Source organism: Alligator sinensis, unplaced genomic scaffold (assembly GCF_000455745.1).
Source record: "Alligator sinensis unplaced genomic scaffold, ASM45574v1 scaffold752_1, whole genome shotgun sequence".
In the NCBI taxonomy this organism is placed as follows: Eukaryota; Metazoa; Chordata; order Crocodylia; family Alligatoridae; genus Alligator; species Alligator sinensis.
Window position 1 is genome coordinate 1,565,263 of NW_005842000.1, and position 25,455 is coordinate 1,590,717.

General features: G+C 44.4%; 1 protein-coding gene across 1 annotated transcript in view; it reads right to left on the reverse strand.

The window, feature by feature from the left end:
* Positions 1-14,291: 14,291 nt before the first annotated feature.
* The window catches only part of MYT1 (myelin transcription factor 1), a 60,665-nt gene continuing 49,501 nt past the window's right edge, over positions 14,292-25,455 (reverse strand). Inside the window, exons 17-21 of the mRNA XM_014519001.2 lie at positions 20,362-20,583; positions 19,680-19,771; positions 17,470-17,573; positions 16,310-16,453; positions 14,292-14,503 (exon numbers count right to left, since the gene is read on the reverse strand). Coding sequence (XP_014374487.1) covers positions 14,363-14,503; positions 16,310-16,453; positions 17,470-17,573; positions 19,680-19,771; positions 20,362-20,583 — 703 coding nt within the window. The 3' untranslated portion in view covers positions 14,292-14,362. The remainder of the gene's footprint in view (positions 14,504-16,309; positions 16,454-17,469; positions 17,574-19,679; positions 19,772-20,361; positions 20,584-25,455) is intronic.

Below are 25,455 nucleotides of genomic sequence, written 5' to 3' on the forward strand. Positions count from 1 at the left end.
ACTGTATAGAGTCGATCCTCTGCTGCATTGCACTGACTATCACCATTTGCACTTGGGAAAAACTCTTCAGCTTTGGTATCATATTATACCCATTTCTTAGAGGGATAAGTAAGTGTCTAGACAAGGTGCAGTGTGGTAGGTACTGAGGCCCTACAGGTGCAGGTGTATAAACCATAGTCCCTGGATGTTAGGATAAACCTCCCTCCCAACATGATTCATGCGTGAACTATTGTGTTGTTATTTGTATTAATACAGTGCCAGGAGGACTTCAATATGGACCAGGATCCACTGTGCTAGACAGCATGCAAACATGAAGGAGAGAATCCCTGTCCCATAAACAAGTGAGTTATCAATACCCCACAAAAGGCTGATGGGACAAAGTGATGGAGGAACCCACCCACCCATTGGTACGGATTAGCATGGTAAGCAGCAATCACAATAAGCCAGTATTTAAATGTAGATTCCTCAAAGACTGAAATCATGGTTAAACAAAGGCCAAAACCTGGGGTACAGAGTAGGAGAGGGGTGAACAAATGCAAACCCACAAGCTGTGCAACACACGTTGTAAGAGCGGTATTCTCTTACCTGTGGAGTGGTGCTGTTCCTTTAAATATAGGTCCCGATCCTTAGGTTGTGCACTGGCTGAGCATCTGGCCCTTAGCCCGTATAAACTGGAGTCCAGTCCGCCCTGCATTACTTATGGGAGTGATCCTGACACACACAAGTAATTCCACTCCTCGCTCCGGGTCATGCAGAGAAAGCAGTTTGAAAGCCTGTCTCAGGTTTAACTCAAGCCTGGCTCCGACAAAACTCTATTTAAAATGCCTGGGAAAGGAACTGATGATTTGGCTGAGTGGCTTTTGGTTAGTTTTGCATTATTCTATTCTTTCCTCAAAATGAGTTCCCATTTTTATTTGGACTTTAATTACACTTCTGAGATCCAAGCAGGCAGTTCAGCCATTCTTGATTAATACACTTTTAGGTGGTTCTGATAAGATTATGGCATCAACTATTGAGCTAACAAGCCCTGATGAACAGTTTGTATCAGAAGACTAATTCTATTAACACTTTGCATTGTCAGGATTCCACTTTGAATTAAAAGTTGGGAGTGTTGAATGGGGGCGGAGGAGAGAAAATATGAATCTTGGCAAACAAGTCGGTAAAATTCAGCTTTTTTTATGGGCAAAAAATGCTATGGGAGTGTGTGTGTGTGGTGGGGTGCTATTATTTCTGACAAAATCTGAGGTTAACCTGTTCTTTTGACGCATTTATATGTTTTTGGCTTATTGAAAAAGCACCTCGAAATAAGAAATGGAAAATCAAAGAAATAAGAAACATAATACATACAGTGATTAAATAGCATGTAATAATTATAGAATATTGAATAGGCAAGATGCTAAATAATATATAATAAATATAGACTATATCATAAATGCCAGTAAGTAAACAACACCTGCATGGTAGCATAAAATTAAAGGCACTATGACTGTGGTATGAGGCCCTGATCATTAGCTGTGTCCTTGCAGGTTGTGTAGGCAGGCGAAGTTCTTTGGGTAGATGTGATATCTTTTATTAGACCAACTGAGTACAGGCGGTCCTCGGACTTACAACACAATTGGTTCCTGAAAACCCCGTCTTAAGTCGAAGCGTTGTAACTCGGAACCAATTTTCTTATAAGAAACAATGCTATAAATGTGGGATCGGTTCCTGAACCAAGGCCTGATACCCTATTTTCACCAAAAATGCCCCAGAATTTTGTACTTGATCAATTATAGATGAGTAATGTTTCTACATTGATGTATTTATATTGTAAATAGCAATCATATGGATTTGGAAGGACTTCTTTGAGGTGACTTTGCTGGACTTTTTGAAGGGCTCTTGGTTGGACTTTTTGAAGGGCTCTTACCTGGAGTCTTCTCAGCAGTCCTAGCTGCAGGTTTTTCTGGACTCTTGTCTGCTTTCTTCAAGAAAATGTCCAAGGCAGTTTGGACAGATGTTCTCCAGGGAGATGAGCGATGCAGCGAACTTGTTCGCTGGCGTGGCATCGCATCAGATCAAGCCTTGTAAAGTCATAAAATTGATGTATAATCATAAGTCATGTATAATCATAAGTCATAAAGTTGATGTATAATCAACTTTATGTCAATGTATAAACGTTGTAAGTGCGTCAATGTATAAACGTAAGTGCGAAACGTTGTAACTCGAAACGGTGTAAGTCGAGGACTGCCTGTAGTTGCAAAAAAAGGTCCCACTACTCATTTGGTCTAATAAAAGATATCACATCTACCCAAAGAACCTCGCCTGCCTATGTCCTTAGACCAACCCAGCGACAACCAAAAACCCTGCAGGTTGTATCCGCATTTCCCTGGTGTTTATATGACACTGGTGTAGGACGTGGATTGCTGCAATGCAGAACAAAACCCGGCTGAACCCCAGTGAGATTGACTGAGAAGCAGCACGGCATGTCCCACCTAGCTCTGCTTAGCCATGCTCAACAGGAAGGATTGCACCTGAGCCAGGATCTAGGCTGCACCCAGCTGCTTGGCATCACTGAAGCGGCCCAAAACAGCTGCAGGCGTGCCTATTCCCTTCCTGGGGATGCCAAGTCTTCTGGGTCCTCATCATAGCATATCCCAGGGGCTGTTCCAGCAAGTGAAACGTGCAGCTGCCTCAGCTACTCGAAGCCATCTCTTCTAGGTCTAGCACTGGCTGCATCGGAGGACTTGGCCTCTGCTGGTTCATTCACATCCTTGTCTCATGCTTTGTTTTTGCACTTCATTCTTGCACCCTGCCTGCTACTCTCTAGAAAGGGACTTGCAGGACTTGCCAGAAGGGCTTGCTGCTATGCCACCCTACAGACACTTCTTGTCACATCCAGTGGCTTTTTCCTTCTCTGCCTGCTGATAGACTGAGCATCCATCCTAGCACTAGAGAAGCCAGGTTTCGAACCATTTTCAGTAATATCAATAGGAAGCAAGATATTATCACAGTCCCAACCTTTAGAGCTGTGATGCAACTGTGACATCATTTTATTTCAACCTCAGAGAGATTTGGCCTTCATTCTTCATCCATTTCCACGGGGCTGACATCACCGTGATTTGACTGAGCTCAGTGCACGAGATATAGGTGATCCCAATCCTACTGGAGTCCCAAGGAACAAAGAACCAGGACCTCCATATTTTACCATTTGCTGTTGCAATCCATACCAGACATAGACATTTAATAATCTGGCCAGTCCACAGTGAGCATGTTAAGCAATTAAATAACATAAATCTAGAAGCTAGATTAATAAACAGTCTAGTCTGTCTCGAGCAGTCTACGGGGTGGAGAGAGAGAACTGTAAAATATTTATTACTGGCAGGGGGATGGAGTCATTAATTTAATAACTACCATTGCTTGGGCTCTTGCTGTGGTTAGCAGCCTGAAGGTTACAGAAGATTAGGTGGGAAAACTTACTGCTCCCCTACTGGGAAGTGCCTTTCCCATGAAGACTGGAGTCCAGCTCCCATCTGTCACCCCATCACACTCCTCTTAGCTGCTGAATACATTAGCCCGCTGCTTATCAAAATAAAACACAACCAAATTTCTGCTGTCCACATGGTGACATTCTGAGCAATTTAATGAGGATGCAGTCCTTTGTGTGTGATACCAATCCAAACAGCTGTAGAGATGAATGCAGAAATCTTTGTTAATGCTCTCCGATTTCTCAGAACATCTGTTCCACAATCAACACAGACCAGTACGAACCAGGAGATCAAGAGGAATTCACTCGTCGCCTTTCTGGCTGGCTGCTGTTCTGAAAAGTCTTGTCGCAACTTCTTCTGCGATGCCTCCAGGGGAGGGGAGCGGGGGGAGGCATCGCATTTTCTGGAAAAGGAACATGGATATTAGCATGGTCCCTGCTGTGATCAGTTATTGGGGAAGCTTTTAGGATCCTAATCAGGACTTCAGAAAACAAGCCTTTTTTTTAGATACTCACTATGGACAGGCTCCTCTGATTAGTATTCTTTCCTTCTGACCGCTACAATCTGCAGCTGCGCTGCAATATGTGAGCGAGACTGTCTGTAGGCTTGGTGCGTGTTTCACCATTATCTCCATCAGGGAACAACGCATCTCAGCCAGGCACGAGTAATGTATGTCATGTAGAGCCATCCTAAGCCACGCCGGGGGGGAAAAAAAATGACATGCAAGACAAGCAGAAGAGTCAAAGCTGTGACATCGTTGGATGTAAACGCCTGCATAATCTGTTTCCTGCATTTATGGAGTTGTATCTGCTACTTCCCTTTATGAGTCAGGAGTTATTGAACTTGTTATACACCACCTTCTGCTATTGATCCTGCTTTGCAATCTGGACAGACTCCAGGGGCATTTAACCTGTTTCCCTGTGATTGAATGGAAGCAGAAGAAACAGCACTTAGCTGCGTAGAAGGTGTTAAGCGGTTCAAGCTCCTTCTTGCAAGCATTGTGCTGAAGGCGCCTCTTGAAAGACGCAGCGTAGGAAACAGCTGATTCGGCAGCTTCTCCATGAGGCTGGTTACTCCTGTTTCACAGTGCGGGGAGGCTTCCTATATTCATCCTGCCAGAGGACATCTCTTCTATCTTGGGATCCCAAAGGGCAGGCAGCGATAGCGATCCCCAAGGCCAGAGCGCATGCCGAGTCAATGCAAAACCCCGAGAGCAAGATCGAGAACAGAGCAAGAGCTGGATTGCACCCCTGGAAGAAAGACCTGGAGTCGGTCCTGTGTCCTGTACTCAGCTGCATTGTCTCCTCTACAGGATTTGGGCACAGACGGGGTGGGAGCAAGTGGCTGGGGTGTGTTTTTCAGTGGCACATCAGGTCTGTGCAGAGGCCAAGGTAGCAAGGCCTGTGAAGTGGACCGCCATCTGATGGGCATGGGGTTGAGCCACAACTAGGGGCGTTATTGAAAGCCTGGCAGCTTTCCTGTGAGTTTTCTGAAAAGCTCAGCTGAGGGACCGGCGGAAAGCAACAACAAAAACACTCCCCAGAGGTGGAAGAAAATCTCATTTGATAGCACTTGGAAGGCACCTCCAGAAGCCCATCACATCCGGTGAAAAATGCTCGGGCTGGGAGCAGCTGAGTAAATATTGACAAATGGAGCATACCAGTTTGGCAGGAGAGTGGAGGGGCGTTCACTCATCATTGCCTTTTAACAATTAGCTGCCTCCATTTGCTCCTCCATCTAACGATGTTGATGGTTAATGGTTTATTGATGTGTGCCGGAGCCCCCGTTTGCTGACACGCACCTTTTCCATCGCATCCTTGCAGCAAAAGATCCACTCTCAGCGCTGCCTTTCTGCTCTCACGTCCTAAGCGTGTTGGGGAAGGCATAAGAGCTCTCCTAAGCACACCTATAAACTTCCAGTGTACCATCTTAAACCAATTCAATTCCCTTCCCAGTGATAAAGGAAGCCAGTTCAGAGAAGATAACATCTCACAGTGATGGCTCCCAAAGCTGCCATTTAACACAAATCTAACCATTCTATTATGCAGCAGAGCCAATTCGTTAAGAAAGGACAAGCTAGCATGTCTATTAGCTCTATCATCATAATCAAATACTGGCACAATAAACTGCTTGGCAGTGCAAAGTCTATCTAAAAAAAACCCAAAAAAACCCAAACCCTAAAACAATTATATGCCCTTTAAAAAAAAAACAAAAAAAAACCCCACCCAGCCAATTTGCATGAACAATTAGATGCTACTTTTTGAAACACACCACCCTTTATTGACGCAATTAAAACCCGATAAGTCCGGTCCTTGCAGCTCAGCCGCCCCCAGGTCCCATCAATGCCTCACGCGGAAGTGCTCCACAGAGGTCTTTTCTCAGGAGACATCGGCATTCAAGAGCGTGCCTCGTTGCTACAGTCCAGGGATCATCAGAGGGCTAAGCCTGTTTTAGACATCTCGATTAGAGACCGCTGCCTCGTTGGCGGAAAGGCAGTGCAGCAGCTTTGTGTTGATTGACTTTGCCCCGCACAACTGTGCAGAAACTGGTCCCCGCCACGTATATGCACCCAAACCAAAGTACTGCAAGGAATGGCTGGACACGGGAGCTCTGTGCCCAACGCCGGCGCAGCATGGGTACGCCAAAGAGGCAGACATTATAGCTCAAGAGCTTGGGTTTTTCCCCTCCTCTGCAGAGCCCTCAAGGTTAACCAACATGGCCATTATCACGTCAGGCCCGCTGCTCCGGTAAGATGGTATCCTGCGCCCTTGACCCAACTGCCTTTGCTCCTCTGGGGATTTCTGTTGATGTTTTTGGAAGAAACGAGGCTAGATCTATGCACCCGACAACTCACAGATGAGTTATAGCAAGTGGCACGACAGAGGGAAAGGATTTTTTGGGGACCCTGCTTTGCAGAAAACCCAGTTTTCTTTCACATAGCTTCACGCAGCCTGCTCCAACGATTGCACCTGAGGCCTTTTGGAGAGCGGTGCATCTTACCTCTCGTTGTGTCCCCCTCTCCGGCTGGGCTAGGAGCTTGGGACGCCCGCTCAGATTCCTCTTGAACATCCAATTTTAGCTCATAACCCATCCCTGAGGGACTTTTGCTTCCCGACTGGCTATACATGAGCAAACTTTCCGGGGCTGACAAGCCAAGCACAAGACAACGCTGCCCAGTCCAAGCTGTCTGTGATGCTAAGCCCTCAAAACTGGAAGATTTGCTACCCTTGCACACAAGTACGGGGTCACCGTAGAGGCGCTGCATCAAATCCTCTCTAGTATCTCTGACAGTCGGCGCTGCGTTGTTTAACGGCTCCCGATAACTCTCCCTATCCCTTTGTCGTTCATTGATTGCGAGAGACTGCAGGCCTCGGGTTCAATGGGCCTTATCAGCCCGTGCCTTTCACTTTTAAATGGATCTGACATCTCTGTAATGTGTCTGCCAAGGGGTGCGGGAGCAGGGGAGGAAAGAGAAGCAGCCGCACAATGTGCACCTCAAACCTGACAACACCCAAAGCAGAGATTTTGGGAAGTGGATCCGGCCAAAGCAGCTGTGCCAGAAACCTAGAGAAAAGCAGTACCAAGAGTTTGACACAGCACTGATGGCATGGCCAAGCCTCCCTGCAAGGGCTCTTGTTTTCCTCCCCTGGATCCCTTTCTAAACCTCAGGCAGGTTCAGCTAATCCTGGCCCATGAGGCTATTTGAATACCCTGTCTAGAAGCTCATTCAACTACGAGCACCCGACACAGAGGATGAAGTTTCCTTTAGTGCTGACTGCCTCGTCTCCAGCATTTTTCAAGGAGTCGTCATTTATTTTATTTCCTTGTCTGCCTTATTCCTGCCGCTTTCATCGATACCTGTTTCTCTTCCAGACCAACCCCAGCCCGGGGAGCAAACACTTCAGAAAAAAGGCATGAAGGGAATCCCCTCCGAGTTTGGCAATACGTTTCCTCTCCAAAATGATCGTTTCACCTTGCGTTTCTCTGCCAAACTCCCTGTGCCGCAGCTGCAATTTAGTCAAGGGTGACGGTGGGGTTCATTCCTATTCCCTGCCCTGTTCTCCACCCAGACGCTCAGGACTGTTCATCTGATTTAAGGCAAGGTGGCTTTAAAGTGGATTAGGTTGCATTAAACATGCGTGGATACTTATCCGGAATTAAAGTGGCCTTGATTGCATTTTGCTTGCTTTGCTTTAGAAGAAGCCTGACAAACAGGGAGCATAATATTTTCTACAAACCTTTCATGCACAAAAAATGGAGTCTAAGAATAGGATTTGGGGGTAAGGGTGGTGGGAAAGTCACTCTCTCTTGGTCTAACGCTCTTCACTTTGAACTTACTGGGAGTTTTACCAGTCATTCCAGTGGATTTCGGGTTAAATCAATACAATAAATGAGTTGCATTTGCATGTTTAAATGCGTGTTTGAAATCCTGGTCCATTGAAGTCAATGGGAGCTTCTCCTCTGACTTCAGCAGAAGCAGGATTAGAACTTTTATGGAGACAAATTTTAATTTTCCATTGCAGAAGGAAACGAGCAGTCACAAAAATGACAGCCTTGTTTGAGGCCCTCTGAACAAGAATTTTTAATTACAATTATTTATTTATTGTCTTTCCTTTCTACACTACGAACCCAAAAGATGTATCTATACGTATATCTATACCTACATCTATATAAATAAATAAGCAAATAAATAAATAAAAGTTTAGGCCATGTAACAAGTATATATAAAAAAGTTTAGGCACCCTTGTTCTGTGATACTACAGACCCAAATATATACGTGCCTATATATACATATACATACATACATATATATACATACACACATACACACGCATATACATACATATATAGATATATATACATATACATTTCTATGTCAATCTATATAGATATATCTATATTTGGGTCTATAGTATATATTCATCACAAACAAGGTGGCCTAAACTCTTTTTTTGCTTGTTCTTGTTCTTCTACTTGACATCTGAGGAGCTGTCTACCTTTATTTTGGTAGAGAAACCTCTGGGAGCAAGGGCGATTATGACAAAAATCTGAAAACAAAGAATAACGGGCATGGTTGCTCCAACTATTATAACTTTTTGTTGTTGCTTTATTTAATACCTATTTCACTGAAATGCAGGCTTTGGAGAATAATTGCTCTGCTAATGATCCAAATACCCTAGGCCCCTGCACATAAAGGATAAAACTTCAATTTTGATTCCCATGACCTTTAAGGCCTTCAGGATAGGGGGAGGATAAAGCAAGAAATTGCAAAGGTTTAACTCACCTAAAATAACATTTTTTTCATCTCTTGCAATGCTACAAAACTCCCAAACATGCACATTATTCCAGTTACTTTTAAAGAGAATTATACATGTTAACAATTCTCCAGTCGATGTTTCCAGTCCCAGAAGCCTAAAAGACTTGACAGCCATAATTACAAAACATTTTGCCCATGAAAAGCTTAGTTTTCCCATTAAGACAGTCTGTGAGGACACCAAATCGTAAGCAAATGAAGAAGTGCTTTAAAACAAACCTCCTCCAACCTCTCGAGATTAACATCAGAGAAGAACCAGCAAGGTTTATTCAGAAACCCAAGGAGATATTTACCTTTGTTCACAGGAATTTGGGATGTTTGTATGGCTCTCTGTGGCTTGTCGTGGATCACCAAAATGAAGGATCAGGGAATCAGCTTTTCAGTGTTGCATAAGTAGCTCACCTGTGTCCAATAGGGAGAAACAACCACGTCCTAGGATGGTTTCCTTCCCAGGTTTGTGTTGAGTATTTGGGATGTAGCTTTTCAGTCAAATCCAGTAAGACTCTTCCCCTTTCAGAGTCCAAAACAATCCTCCGCCCTTCTCCAAATTCAGGCATTGCTGAAGAATTTTCTCCCCAAATCAGTAACTTCTTCCTTAATCTCTGCCAGTTCAAGCAACACCTATTTCTTCTCCAAGGTCTGTAGTCATCCACGCCTGCTGAAAGAACAGTCAAATGGCTTTCCTCCTACTAGCCCCAGGCTCTCTGGCCAGGGTCCTCTCGGAAAGTGCCGGCACCAACATTAGCTCTGCACCCCATACTCCAGTACTTTACAGTACCCTGGAGTTTCTTCCTCTTGCTTTGTCCCTCTGCAAACATTCTCTGATCCTCTGTTTGTGAGCTTTCTTAGTCACATCACTGAGAGAAAGCTAGCTCAGGTCACCATGAAGACACACCACCTAAGCTTGACCCTCAATGTGTGCATCTACACATGCATTTAACTGCGACTAAATTTAATGCGCATTAAGCGATTTTTGGCAGGTGTCTACACATGCAGGGACTTGGCACTGAAGTTAGTGCCAAGCCCCTACAGGCCTGTCATGTGCCCCTAGTGGCTGGGCAGACCTGGCACTAAAGTTAGTACTGGGTCACGTCTATATGTGTGTTAATGGGCTTTAACTAATCACAACTTAATTTGATACCTGCATTTGCAGGTATCAAATGTAGGCCTCATTAGCCTAATTTCGCCATTTTAATGTGCATTTAAGATGTGCACTTGTAGACACGTGCTTGTAATTTGCATTAAGGCACATGTAGACGTACCCAAACATATCATTCTGCTCCGTATGGGCTGCCTTCTAAACGGGAAGCAAGTGTAGGTGTATCTGTGTGGCACTTCTAGTGGGCTTGCACTGCTGAGTGGCAGGGCCAATTAGCCAGCTCCCATGCTAATGAGCCTGCCCACATTGCTATGACAACATGGCTATACCATTTCTGAGTTAGGAGGTAGCTTGTATGGTGTGTTTGAGGGCACGGCCTGGGGCAGTAAGTTTGCCAGGTACACGCGGGTTTGAAGACCCAGGCGGTATTGGGGAACATTATGAAGAATTCTGGGGTGTTCCTGCCTTAATAAAATCAAGACCTCCAGAGTCATCCATGCATTTTCCTTAAACATAAAATCCACATGTCAGTTAGGGCCCAATCATGCTAGCTCTCATGCCCATAAGTTGCTTTACTCTTTCAAACAAATTGCTCCATACCAATAACTTTGGGCGCGATATCAGCTACTTACATCCTGAAGATCTGGACACCCCCGTTTGCTTTCTCTGTGTGGATGGGCTAATGCATGAGGGCATACTCCAGTGCCCGCTGACAGCAGTGAGAGTCCTGGCCTTGACTTTGATGGGCCCTGAGTTTCCTTGGGGGAAGATCAACTGCTGTGACAGCACGTTTTGATCGAATACTAGGGGATCTTTGAGGAAAGTGAACTTCAGGTTTGCAACTGAATTATTCCCTTGGGAGACGGGAGCCTAAACGTATACTAGTTCCACCCAGGAAGAGCACACACCAACTGCTGAAGCTTCCTTAGCCTGACGAAGGGTTTTTGAACCCGAAAGCTTGCTTAATAACTATTCTCCAACCATTTGGGTTGGTCTAATAAAAGATATCAAATTCACCCAAGGAACCTTGTCTGCCTATGTCCTTAGACCAACACGGCTAAAACCTAAACCCTAGTCCAACTGAGGAATTACAACATCCCATACACTGTTTCTTCATGTCCAGTCAAAAAAAACCTAGCTGGAAGGACAAGTTAAAACTGCAGTGCCCTTATTCTTGTAACAGGGCTCTTTCACAACGGGCTAAATACATGCTTTTTCTTGTGATGCATGCTGTTCCCTTAAGGCAGCTTCGATGCCCATTATTTTTTTGTATCTACCTCCCTGTTAACAAGCAACTGTAATGACTTGGCTTCAGCTCACTGCACTGAAACCATTAACCCTATAGAAGTGACACAGTTGCAATAAGCTGCACTCTTAATAAGCATTACACTAAGGCAATACTTGATTTCAACAGGGCGTCGGGAATCTTACATGCTTGATTACGGTCTGAATCTTTTGATACCTAAATACCTTTGAAAATCTGAGCCGAATGCCTCTAGCTGGGAGTCATAACAGACTCCTGCATTCGGGGGACCGGATGCAGAGGGCTTACATCACACATGTTGAATTGGGGGTTTCTCCATACATTGGAAGAAAGCAATATGACAATGTCAGGGATACCAGCCGTATCTTGAAGAAAGACCATGGGAACTAAAATCACAAACAGAACTGGGTTTTTATTATGAAAGAATCCTGCAGATACATAAAGGAAGTCCTCTTTGCAGAATACATTTCCTGAGGAAAGTAGATCACAGTATTCATTTGTCACAGAATAACATGTAGCCTGCTATAACTTTCAATGTGACTCTTTATTATTTAAATATGAACAGTATTCCTTCACATAAACAAGTACTCAGTCATCACATAATCGACACACAAACGACAAAATAAATATACAACAAGAGCACAGTTCATTTTGACTTAAATATTAAATAAATAATAAATACAGAATTTTCATTTCCTGTTATCAGTGCCTGAAACAATGAGTGAAAAAAAAAGGAAAAGAACAAAAGAACAAAAACGTCTCTTTCCCCCATTTGTCCCCCCCCTCAAAAAAAACCCAAAAAATTATCAAAACGCTTCAGTTATAAAATATCTTTAAAAAAATTCCCATTGTTAAAAGAATAAATAACAAAATATATAAAAAATAACTCGGTTGCATCAAAATTACAAGTAGGAGTTGTAGATAAGGGTTTTTTTTCCTCCTCTTTTTTTTTTTTTTTTTGGAATATCATCTTTATGGTCAAAAGGTGTTGCTTTTTTATTTTTTGCTGCTTTTTAATATTTCCCCCCCCCCCCCATGGTGCGGTGTCCAGTTTAAAATAAGTATAAAATTAATAAATAAAAAAGTTAAATAAATAGCAAAAAAGTTAACATAAGGTGTTGTGGATATAAATTACATACATCTTGCCAAAATTAAATAATATACAGGATAATTAAACTAACTACTTTTTTTTCCCCCCGTTTTCTCTTCCAGGAAGTGCAATTTCTCTACTTTTAAATACTAACTGAATTGCAGTCACAATCAATTTGGATTCTATTTACATGTTAAGAACATTGTGTTTTTAACACATCAAATTAATCTTTTTCCTCTTTTAAAAAAAAAAAATTTGCACTTGGAATGGGTTCTAAAAATAAGTGAACTCATAGGGTCTGATCCTGCAAACACTTAAGTCTGTAAATACATTTCCTCACATGAACTTCCCTTTTGACTTGAAAGGGGCTACTCTATAGCAGTAAAACTGCTCATGTCCTTACAAGCTTTATCCAACGTCCACTGGAATCAATGGACATCTTTCCATTGACTTCTCTGGACTTTGGATCGTACCTTTAACATTTGCAGGACTGGGCTCGTCATAAGACCATATTCTTCGCTTTAATCTTGGTCGGCAAAATCCCCTCCAACCTCCCTACCTCAGTGGAAATGATATCGAAAGTAGGCGGGTTGTGCATCCAACACTCAAATTCTAAGGGGCTTTCACCTCTATCACCTCCAGAAGTGTTATCACCAGGCTGATATAAAGGTCCAAATGAGAGTCAATGCTTGAATGAGCTGAGCTAAAGATCTGTATGGTGCTGGGATAGATTAGTACCTCTTTCATCCTCTCCACCTTTTCAAAATTACCTTAATTGCCGTGCCCTACCACGTTGGCCACTGGGAGGGAAGAGGTGCAAAGACATTCATGGCGTTGTAATTCTTTTAAGTGCACAGTGGGCCTTCGTGTACTGAACTGCTTAAAAAAGACTTCTTTGGAAGGATACCCAATACCCAAACGCTTTGTGTGTGTGTATGCCTGTGTGTGTGTGTGTGTGCACATGTGTGTGTGTGTGTGTGTGTGTGTGTGTGTGGAATGACACATTGCAGGAAAGAAAAAAATGCAGAAAAAGCAAAATCCAACCAAAAGGAAAACCCATTGCCACGTAGACATCTGTAAGAAATCAGCCACGGTTCACGGTAGATAAGCACTTTGCTGGCCATCAATTAATATCATTTCTTGTTTGTTCACGTTATGATCTTTCCACTGGCAGTACTGCACCACTGCAAGGATGACCACAATAACGAAAAGAAACAGAACTGTCAGCTAATAGACTTCCAAAAACTCATATATACTGGACCATGACACATTTAGAAATCTTCTGTATGAAATATCTGGTATCGGTCTATTCATAATACCTATTCTCATATTTAAGACAGACAAAGGAATACTGTAGTTGCAAACTCCAAAAGCTTCCCTGAGAACCTATTTTTTTTTTCAATGCGCTTTCCACTGGAGATCCAGAACTGCTCTTCAGATTTCTTTCAGAAAATAAAAATAAGCTACTTTATAATACTTAAGAGGTCCCACACCCAGTGCGTGTCTGAATATCAAGGGGTGGGAGGCCCAGCAGAGGTTCAGATTTACAGGTAGCCGGCAGCTCCGGCTTCGCAGGTATAATAACATATAACATAATTCGTGTGCGAGTAGGTGATCTGGACATACGACCACAGACAGCAGGAGGGTTTAAGCCAGCCTCGAATCAGACAAGCCCCGTTCCTCTAACCGGTTTAACGCTCAGATGAACTCTGCAACAGCGCCTTCTTCCTCACCAGCAACACATGGCAACTCAGGAAAGGGCTTGTTCTTCGCAAGCTACCATGCCCCGCAGCCAATTTAACCCTCTCGTCTTTGATCCTCACCTACCCCATGGAACGGGGAGAAAAATCCCGTTCTTCTGCAAGAAGGTCCAAGTAAAGGATAACATTTTGAGTTCAGTTCAGTTCTGCTTCTTGTAAATGGCCTCTTGGTTCAATTTTGGTCCTTTTTTTTTTTTTTTTTTTTTTTTTTCATTCATCAAACAAGTTGCACAACTTGCTAAACCTGAATACTCGGAGAGAAAGTTCCATCTTCGTACAGTCTCTTTGCATGTGGGTGCGTGCGTGCGTGCGTGTCTGTGTGTGTATGCATGTGTGTGCGGGTGTAGGTGTGTGTATTTTGTCCCATGGCATTAAACCTGGATGCCCTTGACAGCCTGCTTAATGCTTTCTAGCAGGTCCTTGTTCTCAGGGTTCTGGTAGCACTCCTGATTGGTATACATGTCAGTAAGGGTATTAACGTATGCGTCAAAGTTCTGTTCGCTGATTGGCTCCTGGATCCGACAAAAACAAAACAAAACAAAACAAATGCTATTGTTAATAACGGGGGACGGGAGGAAAAAAAAAGCCTGATATTTGTGGGGTGGGCTGAGGCTGGGAACAGACGTTGCATTGGTAAGTTGAGCCTGTGTTTGTTGCAGAACAGAAATCATGCAGGATTGGCATGCACACACATGACCCTTCTCATCAGGGTTTAGCAAGTAGCTGAATTCAGTACCGCTTTTCTGCCATTGATTCAGTGACACAGTCCTGGGATAACTGTACAGTTGTACTTTGCAATATCCTGGGATAAACCGTTACCACCTCTTAGCTGGGAAACTTTTTTAGGATTTATCCTGGGACAGCGAACACCGATGTCTGCATGATTGCACTCTGTCCTAGGATAAAATGATTTATCTAGGGATAAAGGCAATGTCTGTTAGCGCCTTGAGATGCGTATCTGCTAGTATTCAGCATGATGTGGAGCTGGATAACATCAGGCAAGATCACAGCCTCGTTGTGCCAGGAGCTGTACATACACCTCATCCCCAGTGGGCCTGAAACCCCACATCTCCTGCCCATCTCGAGATGCAACAGCTGATGGTGGATAATTAAGAGTGCTAAAATTAAAACCAGGCATAAGCCTTTGCAGGCCTTGCACAAACAAGACAAACAGTAGTTGGATGGAGAGAGACACAGAGAGGCCAAGTGACTGCCTGGAGATTACAGGGTGGATGGGGGGCAGAATCAGGATCCCAGCCTCCCAAGTCCCGGTCTCACGCTCTGGCATCCCTTTGATACAGATGTTGAGCGGGGAAGGTAACCCTCTTAACCCCTCGATAAAGAGAGCAGGTGAAATGCAAAGCGGAGGGAGAGAAAAGAACTGGAATATGACGAATGTGCAATTCTGCTGGGCATTATTTGAATTGGAGCTGGTTGAAGCCTTTAAAAAACATATATATTTGCCGGATGGTTTGTTTGAAGTCCCCTCTCCTGTCACAAATCTCATACCCCGTCAGGTACTCAGGAGAGCTCAGCAAATGCTGCCAAAAATACTCATCAAAGAAATTGTCTGAAGAGCAATTAGTATTATTCAGCCAGCTCAAATTTAAATACAAACCTGGATGAAATCTGGGAAGTCCACAGGATCTGCAAGTGGACAGCTTTTGTCTCTGCCCCCAGCACACGTACACGCATGCATGAATGGACACATGCACATGAACACACCCCTGGTTTAAACAATAGTAATTAAGTTTCTGGGAGTAGAGAGACGGTAATTAAAAGCCCCTTCCGGTTTTCCTATTTTAATGTAGTCTTTTCATTTTGCAGTAATACTATGGCAACATGCTGTGTGCTGTTAGACCTTGTTAAATTAAACAAAATACATGCTCTTTAAGCATGCTATTCTGTGGCTGCCAGCTATTCAAAACTGAATTGAAGCTACCTGCCTTATAATAGGAGCTGTATGATCTCCCTGACGTTGAAATCTAATCCCTCCTGATCTCCGCTTGTGCTATCGTGGTCTAAAAGGCACTGTGTGGCCTTGATAAAGTTCCTATTTTCTGATTTAACTACTGGATGTAATGAGACAGAACAATAGATGCAAGGGGAGATCAGCGGAGAATGACAGCAAAAGGGAAATACAATATACGCTTCAGAGATATGATAACGGTCCTGATGTTATGAAAGACAGATGTGTGTGTAGAGAGAGAAGGTGATCGCTAGGCATTTCTCCTGATTGTGAGTGCCATCAAAAAATGGGTTTTATATTGCTCATCTGATCACAGCGATTGGGATCAAACGCCCGAAAAGCTCCTTACCATGTGTGGAAGGCGAATATTGGCAAGACTTTGGATGAGAGCCTGGCTCAACCCTGAGAGCTCCAAGAACAGGGCTTCGTTTTGTTCCTCGATGATTTTGTTTTCCTCCTCTATGTTCTTGAGGTTTTTCTCCATGGTGGATATCTGCAAGGCAAGACGCACAGCTTTGCTATGAACCTGCTCCTTCAACCTCGCTCCCCTTTCTGATGTGCACTACTTCAGACAGAAAATGTTTGGCCAGCCCTATTTTTTTTTTTTGATGAAAGATGGGTTTTTAAATCAATGCATGCTCTCCTTGAAAGCATCAGCTGCCCAGAAGAAGGTTTGGCTCTTCCAGCAGAAAACTGAAAAGCTATTTTTGGTCAGTTTTCATCTGAAAAGTTTCGGTTTGTGATGAAAAGTCAACATTTTGATTTTAAAAATGGCAAGTCTTATAAGAAAAACCATTTCCCAGTCAGTCCTACAGTGCTCTCTGAAGTCTTCTGATGGGTTATCTTGACCCCGCAGGGTTACTGATGTAGGAGAATCGTTCCTTCTGTTCCCATGGAGCTAAGAGACATTACTGTGAATTATTTGGGCAAGGTTCTTTGGGTCATGGGCAACTGGTGCTTCCCGAGTCTGGGGGGGGCACCAGATCATCGACCGGGGGGGTCCCCAGCAGCCGATCATTGACCAGGGGTCCTCCAGCAGCTGATCGCTAAGCCCGAAATCACCAGTGGCAAAACCAGAACGCACTTCCTCTGGCACTTCCAGCTTCATGGCTGGTGTTTCCAGGGGGTGCAAATGCACGCACGTGCACCCCCTATGCATTGCCAGTGCTTTGAGTAAATATGATATATTTTATTCGATCAACTGAGTAGTTGGGAAAAAGTTCTTAGCAAGCTTTCGGGTGCAGTCACCCTTCTTCAGGCTTTCACATGGCTCCAACCAAAAACTCAGCAACGTGTGAATTATTTACACGCTCGGGGATCCCGCAGAAGACAATGGAGGGAGATTCTGCCTGCTGCTGGAGTCATGTCGCACTGCTTTTTAAATCTGCTCTGAAGGGTCAACCGAGGATTCTCCCTTCACTTCCCCCTCTCCAGCTTCCCCAGGACCTCCAGTCATTTTGGGCTAAAGCCCTACGGCTCAGAGCTTGGTAAAAGTGGACGCACACAAACCTGCGACTGCAGTTTCACCATGGCTGCTTCCATCTCAGAGTTGGACTCGTTCAGTTCGCTGATCTCCTTGTTCAACTGCTTAATTTCTTCATCGTTCTCTAGAACTGCAAGAGAGGAGCTGCAGTCAGTCACGGTCTGCTTAGAGTCCTAGGGTGCGTCTACACGTGCGCAATTACTGTGCAGTAACTGCAATGACTGTGCAGTACAGGTGCACGCCTACACGTGTGCACCTGGACTGTGCAATAAGCATGGTGACTTGCACTGACGTGAGTGTAAATTAGATACCTGCATCATGCCGATAGCAAATTTACACCCGGTTAGTTATTGCACAGTAACGCCTTACTGTGCAGTAACACTGTATGTGGGGACTGATTTGGGACTAACTTTAGTCCCAAGTCAGTCCACATGCAGCATTAATGTGCTTTAATGCCTGCACATGTAGACGCCAGCCTATTCCTGCTTACTGCAAAATAAATTTAAGCTGGCGTAAATGCACGTGTAGACAGGCCCACAGAAGAGGAAATGGTAATGGCAGTCCAGGCTTTCCTGGTGAGCACAAGGCACTGGTTTTGGGACCCCTTTCTTGTTTGTAGACTCCTCAGTTCTGATACGGTTCATACTCTTCCTCATACCACAACCAGCGTGAGTGCACAGATGGTTTTACAAATTCCATAGCATCGCATGTACAGATCCGCAGCCAAAGAATAGGCCATCTCAACTGGGGTCTACCACAAATCCTGCAGCGCTGACTGATGTACCAAGCGTGTGCATTGGTGAGAAAATGCATGGGGCAGAAAATGAAGCAATTTCTAAACCAGTGCAGAAATTCGTTGCATCCAGATCCTCCCCCACAAAAAACCAAACCCAGAATTAGTTTAATATAATAGTTGAGCTTAGTTAGATGTTAAAATGAAAAAAAAAAAAAACCACCCCAAAATATACCACCACTCAACTTCCGCCTCATAAGTATTTTTGGGAATCAGTATGAGAAAAATCTGCAAGGATTTCATGGAAATGTCAGTGAATTCTTGACATGTTCATGAATTTTGACTTTTTAAATCTGAAAACACTCTATAGAAGCTCATGATTTATCATTTGACACTTTTCCCCACCCCACTCCCCGCTTTCAATAATCTACTCAGAAAACAGCAAAGATACCACAAGGTTGGGACAACCAGGTGCATAGCTAGAGAATGAATAGTCAGACCGGACAGTTGGCTAGCAGCCGATAGGTGGTAATTATTTGTTGAAGCTCTCTGCTTGCCACTTCTGTTGGGTGTAGAGTCTCAAAAATAAGGATTGGTGTGTTTAAAAACAAAGAGGGATTTAATTCATAACAAATATCATTCATCATATATGCCCCTGGTAAGGTATTGAAGAGTCAAATTTGTAGCAAACCCAAGAACCCTTCTAACCTGTGAAGAAAATAACTCAAATGAGGCTTGGCAAGTTATTTTATAAATTATATTTTAGGAAAATGATCTCTGTAATTTTGACATAGGTATGAAAACAACCCCCGCTCCCCGAATTGGGGTAAATCTCCACTTTTAATCAGATAAAAACATGGGTGGAAAGAGAAATAATAGCATGGGTGAATTTACGTATATTGATGAGCGCCTGCTAACGACGGGACAGTTAATGAAAATAAGAGCTCAGCATGATGCATATGCATAGCTCAGTACAGCTCTAAATCTGGCAGATGTGCAAAGAGGCAATCAGTGTGTGGGAGGGATTATTTGATGGAGAGGTAGGGTTACTACAAGAGCAAAACAAAAGTTACACATTGGTGGGAAAGTTGTATAATTATCGGAGACAGGAAAATGTTAGTTAGTCCATAACGGATATACCAAATGTTCCTGTTATTTGCTAAATAAATTGTGTGTCAAATTATGCATCAAATAAGGTTTTGTCAGCCTTGTCTTTACAGGTAGTTTGCCTGAGGTCAACAGCATTACTTGTATGAGAAAGTACTACTCAAGTTGAGGACAAGTGCTAGAAGTGGCACCCAAAGGATCAATGGCTGGTCGAAAGCTATTATTTTACTACTTCGTTTAACTGATAACAAGAACATTTGACAAAAGAATTGGTATTGAGACTCACTGAATTCATCATATGATAATAATAATAATACAGCATGGATTGAACACATAAACAATATTTAGTTTATCAATACATCTGTGAGAGAAGATGACTGCAGACAAGACCCTTACCATCGCTGGTCTTGAATTTAGTGTTGAGAATTTCATCCCCTGAGAGTTTTCCTTTCTTCCCAGCAAAAGTAGCTCTTGGACACCCTGACAAACTAAAAGGCAAGTAAAAATAGGTTTCACAAATGCTCTGTTATCTATAGTTGTTTATGGACCCACCAGAAGTTCACACCATTTAGGCGAGTTGTACTATAATAGCTTCTAAAAGCATTCTCCAGTGCACGTTAAAAGGGGAAGTCGCTTTATGAATAATGCTACTAAAACCCTCATTTGTGACATCAAGAGCTGTTTTCAATGAGAAAAGATTAGGGAATGCCAAAGTCTTAATGGAATGGGCATAACAAGACTGCTGGATAACTGTCTTAAAAAGCCATTTCTCAGTATTAAAACTCTGCCCTGACACATTGATTTAACATCATCGAACAGTCTTTTTTCATGACCTGCCCCCAGTTGGATTTCACCATTTCCAAGCAAAAGGGCTGCACATTTTTTCTGGAGAAGATGCTTTTCCAGTTGACAGGCAACTGGTCGAGAACCAAGGCCATAAGTATGAATTTTTGGCTTCTTTTGGTTCCTGGAAAGACTGAACACTTTCAGCCCACCTGCTCCATGCAGGATGGGAAGGAAAGAAAACACCGAGGCAACGCAACAACACAGATTTCCCTGCCATGCGCCTGGTTATTACCTTCTGTGAGTGAGGAAGCTTCCATTGGCATGGCCCGAGCCGTCGCAGCCCGGGGTTGGACAAGTAGGCCCCTCATTCTTCAGTGATTTCCAGGAGAACGACGAACCATTGAGAGATCCTTCCTTCTGCCTGCGGGCTGCGAGTGGGCATCCCGACGCACTGCGGTGCGAAGCATATTTGCCGCTGATGTGTCCCAGCCCGACACAACCTGGAACTGGACACCTGATTGCAGGGAAGTGCAGAGAGTTAGAAGGTGGTTTTCTCAGCGGTGGCAGATGACAGAAGGAGCAATGGGCTCAAGTTGCAGCAAGGAAAGCTGAGGTTGGATATTAGGAAAAATGTTCTCACTAGGAGGTTAGCAAAACATTGGAGCAGGTCACCCAGGGAGTTTGTGGACTCTCCATCCTTGGAGGTGTCTAAGACCCAACTAGACAAAGCTTTGGCTGGGATGATGGAGTTGGGGCTGGTCCTGCTTGGAGCAGGGGGTTGCACTAGATGTGACCTCCCAAGGTCCCTTCCCACCCTCATTTTCTATGACTCTATAAGGTGAGAATCGGAGGATTTCCAAGGTGCAAAGCCCCTTGCCAGGAGATCAGGGGTGGGAAGAACCAAGAGAGGGTTGACAGGGGCACGCCAAAGCCAGGATTTCTCATCTGAATTGGGTCTTTTAGCTCATGAGAGCTCCATGCTCATGGCTCCAACCCCATTGATCCCAGCTGAGGATCTGCCCCAAAGCAAATACCAATACAACCACTCCGGATATTTTAAAGGGGCATTGTTGGGTGTCCTTGCACCTCACAGCCCAGGTCTGAGACTCGCAAGGCAATTCACATCACTCAGAGCTTCTGCTTCAGGCTCTCTGCAGACACAGGCAGATTCGCCTACATCTGTTCCCTTCAGTTAAGGTTTCTAAACATTTCCCCACAACCCCGAGGCCTGGACACTGACTTATTCTTTTTTAAGTGAAAGCTGAGGTTGTCCCCTAAATGCCTGACTCCAGAAGGTGGACCTCTAGGCAGAGGCGGCAAGTGTCTTGGTCTTCCTCTACCATGCTTAATCCTTTTCTGAGTCCGGGCTTCAACACTGTTGTACGGGGGCTTTATGGTCTTCCCACTGCATCCCCTGTAACCCAGAGCCTGCCTGCGAGTTGCACCGCCCCAGCACGTAACACAACAGCGCCGCTGAGATGCTGATGTGTGGAGCCCTGCTCCAGGGGTCAGCCACCACTCGTGGAGCCACCTGCTTACATTTCACGCCTTTTTTTTTCCAAGGGGCAAAGAGTAACAGGGATGGGACCTAACCAAGGCATAAATCAGGGAGGGTTTCCACCCAGCGGGAATGTCGGATAAGACTGCAATGGATGGTGGGCAAAGGGACAGCGGCCCGAAGTTGCACATTATAGATATAAGAGAAAGAAGAGCATCCCTGAGACAGCTGTGGTCCAGAGCATCAATTTATAACAACTGGGCGCCTTTGTGCCTATAATACCAGACTGTCCTGGCTATAGTCTGAGCACTACAAAATGTTCTGTCCCATGCTAGTGGCTAGCGATTGTTTAGCATCACAACCGCGGCGGAAACAAACCCAAATGCAAAGGCTTTGGAAACGGCCTGAAAATACATCCACACCTGAGTCGAGAAATGGGGGAAAGAGACAGAAAGATGCAGAGGAGCGGGATAAAAAAGACTCGTCTGCAATCCATCGAGCTTCTGCTTCTCATGACCCAGACCTTCAGTTTAAATAAATGTCAGCGGTCGTTTCGATCGGCTGGTCTCGCGTGTTCATCAAAAGAGAAATGCAAAAGGGCCGGCTTATGAAATGTCCCCTTAACGACGGTGGAAAATTTTGCCAATTCTTTGGCAATCACTCCCGTGTGGATGCAGCTATGGGAGCCAGGTGAAATGCTCATCCTTGCATGTTGATCCTTATTTTTTTATTTAATAAAGCTGCTTGTAGACTTCTAGGTGAATTAGGGGCTGCCCCAAGAACAGTTAAGCTAACGTGAAAATGGGAGGAAGTTCTGAGTTTAATTATTCAGATCAGCAACATTTTGTTACTGGGATGGTGAGGAAGAGACAAAACATGGGGCAAAGAGGGACACAGGAAAAAAGGAGCCCTTTTACTCAAGTGGGGGCATGCTCCCCAAATACATTCACTACCACCTCCATGCCTCCTCCTTGCGCACCCACGGGTGGGAAGCAGACGACAAAGAGTTACCTGGTATCTTAGCCATCAGTGATGATGCTGACAGGCAGAAATTCAGGATGAAGAGTTTCATTAACAGATACTGAGAAGCCAATATTATGTGCCAAGACCTTTTTAGGTTAGCAGCTTAGCCCTGGCTTGCATTTCTGGGCCTCTGTTGCCACATCCAACTAAATCCCACCTGAGCTGTCTTTCCCATCCCATTGATGGTATTATAGTACCGGGAACAAAAGTGTCCAGTGTTGGAGAGTGGAAGCCACATTTGTAGATGAGTCTGGCTAGGAGGAGAGTTGTTTGAGGGGTAGGAAGAAATGAATAATATGTGTTGTCCCTCTATGGAGCTTGCAAACGGGCAGATCCCTTTAGAGAACATTAGACATTTAAGAAACAAGGAACAGCTGGGAAATTCAAAATTAAAACTAAGGGGAGCGGGGCAAAAAAAAAGACAAACCAAAAGCTAAACCATGAAGAGATATGGAAATGCACAGCAAAGGGCACATAAATACTCTTGCTCCACTTCTAAAAACAACCAAGAACCAGGTCACAACCTTGCCCTAAACCATGCCTGCATTCATAACTTGAAGGATGGAGAAGGCATCACTTACTTCTGGGGGATGACCCGGGCAATTGTGTTACCCAGAGACAGCAAACCAGGTTGTCACAAATTCTGGGGAAAACACCACTCTGCGCTTGGGATTTACAACTTGGCAAACACGAAACATCCCTGTTATTTGCTCTGTATGGCAGGAAGAAGGAAAAAAAAGGGCTTTTCCTTGGAATCAGTCACCTATCCCAACTTCTTGCATGGGGTCTGATTGCAGGATCAGGGCCTGATTGTCCTATGTCTTTATGTTCAGCAGTAAAGATATACTCCATACATGCATGCATGCATGCACTTACACACGCACACACACGAATGTACGGCCAAAGGTAATAAAGATGGGTGTTTCTGCAGTGTGAGTCCATCGGCCGTCTCTCAGCCCACGTTTGAGGCCAGCGATCGAGCTCGGGAGGTAGGGTTTTTGCAGTGGAATTGCTGACACAATGTGCACTAATTGACGTGTGGATGAGTGCCACCATAAAACAGGAAAAGCTTTCCTTCCCCACCCTCAAGCTCCCTGGCTAATGGCATGCTAAATAAATTTCATCATTCAACAAAACCTGGTGTATCTATTAAGGTTTCTGCTGCGGTTTGCATTTGTTTAAAGATGCTAGTCAATTATAAATACAGTTAAAAGTTTATTACTTGAGGGAGGATGCCCTGTAAAAAAAAAAAAAAGAAGGTAAGAAATGGTAGAGCTAACCCTTCCACCTCTATATATCTACGTGAAAGAAATGAGGGAATACAAGCGTTCCCATCCAAACACCCTCTACGCTGTTCCTGAACATCACAATTTGCACCTCACCAATGACATGATTTCCCTTGTTATTTCTGTTTTGTGTAGAAAGAAGTTGGCAGCGGAGGGGACAGCCACACGCCCAGGTTTTTCCCCCCCGCCTCCCCCAAGATCATTTGAAAAATGCTGATCTCTTATTTTAATCAGCTGCAAATGCAGCACAATTCACTTATAATATCCCTGCCAGCAGGATCCTCGCTAAATTCATAACATCATTGCTTTTATATGATCACAAGCAAATTACTAAATCCTCAGGAGTAAAAAGAGGATAAAAAAGAAAGCGAGAGAATGAAACCAACCCCATCATTTAGTATGCAGCCTTTATGTCCCAGCCGTTACATATTTTACACTGTTAATTTAACTTTCATTACACTTTTATTGTAAAAAATAAACCAGAGACTTATTGTGCAAAACAGCTGGCTTGGACTTCCCTCCCCCCTTTAGCTGAAGGGTTATAATGGCTGATCAATTAGGCAGCGATTCTCTGTTGTTTTCTTTAGACGCCGGGGTTAGGCTGAAGGTTGAGGTGATCTGCTCCATCACATCTGTACTAAATTACTTGAAGGATGAGCAACAAAACAACAGGGACTAAATTACTTTCTCCTCGGTGGCAACGTGAAAAACTCGGACCGGTTCCAAGTGGCTTTTGGTACGCAGATGGAGTAATGGAATTACAGTTAAGCCTCTTTAATGCAAACCTGCTGGGACCTTCACCAGAGCGTACCTTGTTATGGAAGACAAAATGCTAACTTCCCAAGGACTAGGGGAACTCAGCAACAAAGGGATCATTTCATCTCATTGCTGCCTTGCCCTCGAGTCCGCTCAGCTGGGCTTTCTCCAGCCTTAATTGCCATTCCCACTTGTTAATAATTGAGGGCCTGCTACTGCTGCCCATGCAGCAGGGTAGGGCTGAATCACACCTTGCTTTACACCTGGCACTGCTGCCTTGGACCTGCGTGGAGGTCAGGTGCTCCCCTTTCCAACCAGATGATGGGCAACACCTGGGGAAAGCCTCATCTCCCCTCACCTCCTGCAACATGGCAAGCCTGGTATTGCTCTGAGCTAAGTGCAATAGCAACCTGCCTGGAAGAGCGAGGGGTCCAGGGGGATGGATTCGGAGGCAGCACCTGGCCCCGTGGCTGGAAGGCTAGCCACATTGGCCACCTCGCTGGGAAGAGCTGTCTTAGTCAAAAGATGAGTTTGCTGGAGAAGCATGAAGTCCTGCGGTGCTATAACCCAGCAGGCAGGACATAAAACAGTAAAAAAATCAGCACCTGAGCCAAGGGGGAGCAGGAAGGAGCCCCGAGCTGCTTTGCAGGGCCTGGCACGAAATCTTTACTCAGCCTCACACCCCTGCACTGAGAGCATCCCACGTGCAGCCAAGAGCCACCTTGAAAGGGCCCGCAATTCTGCACTTTTCTATCGAAAAATCAAAGACTGGTCCAGACCGAATCCTTTTGCAAGGACGGGCAGATTTGCAAAGGGGGAAAGA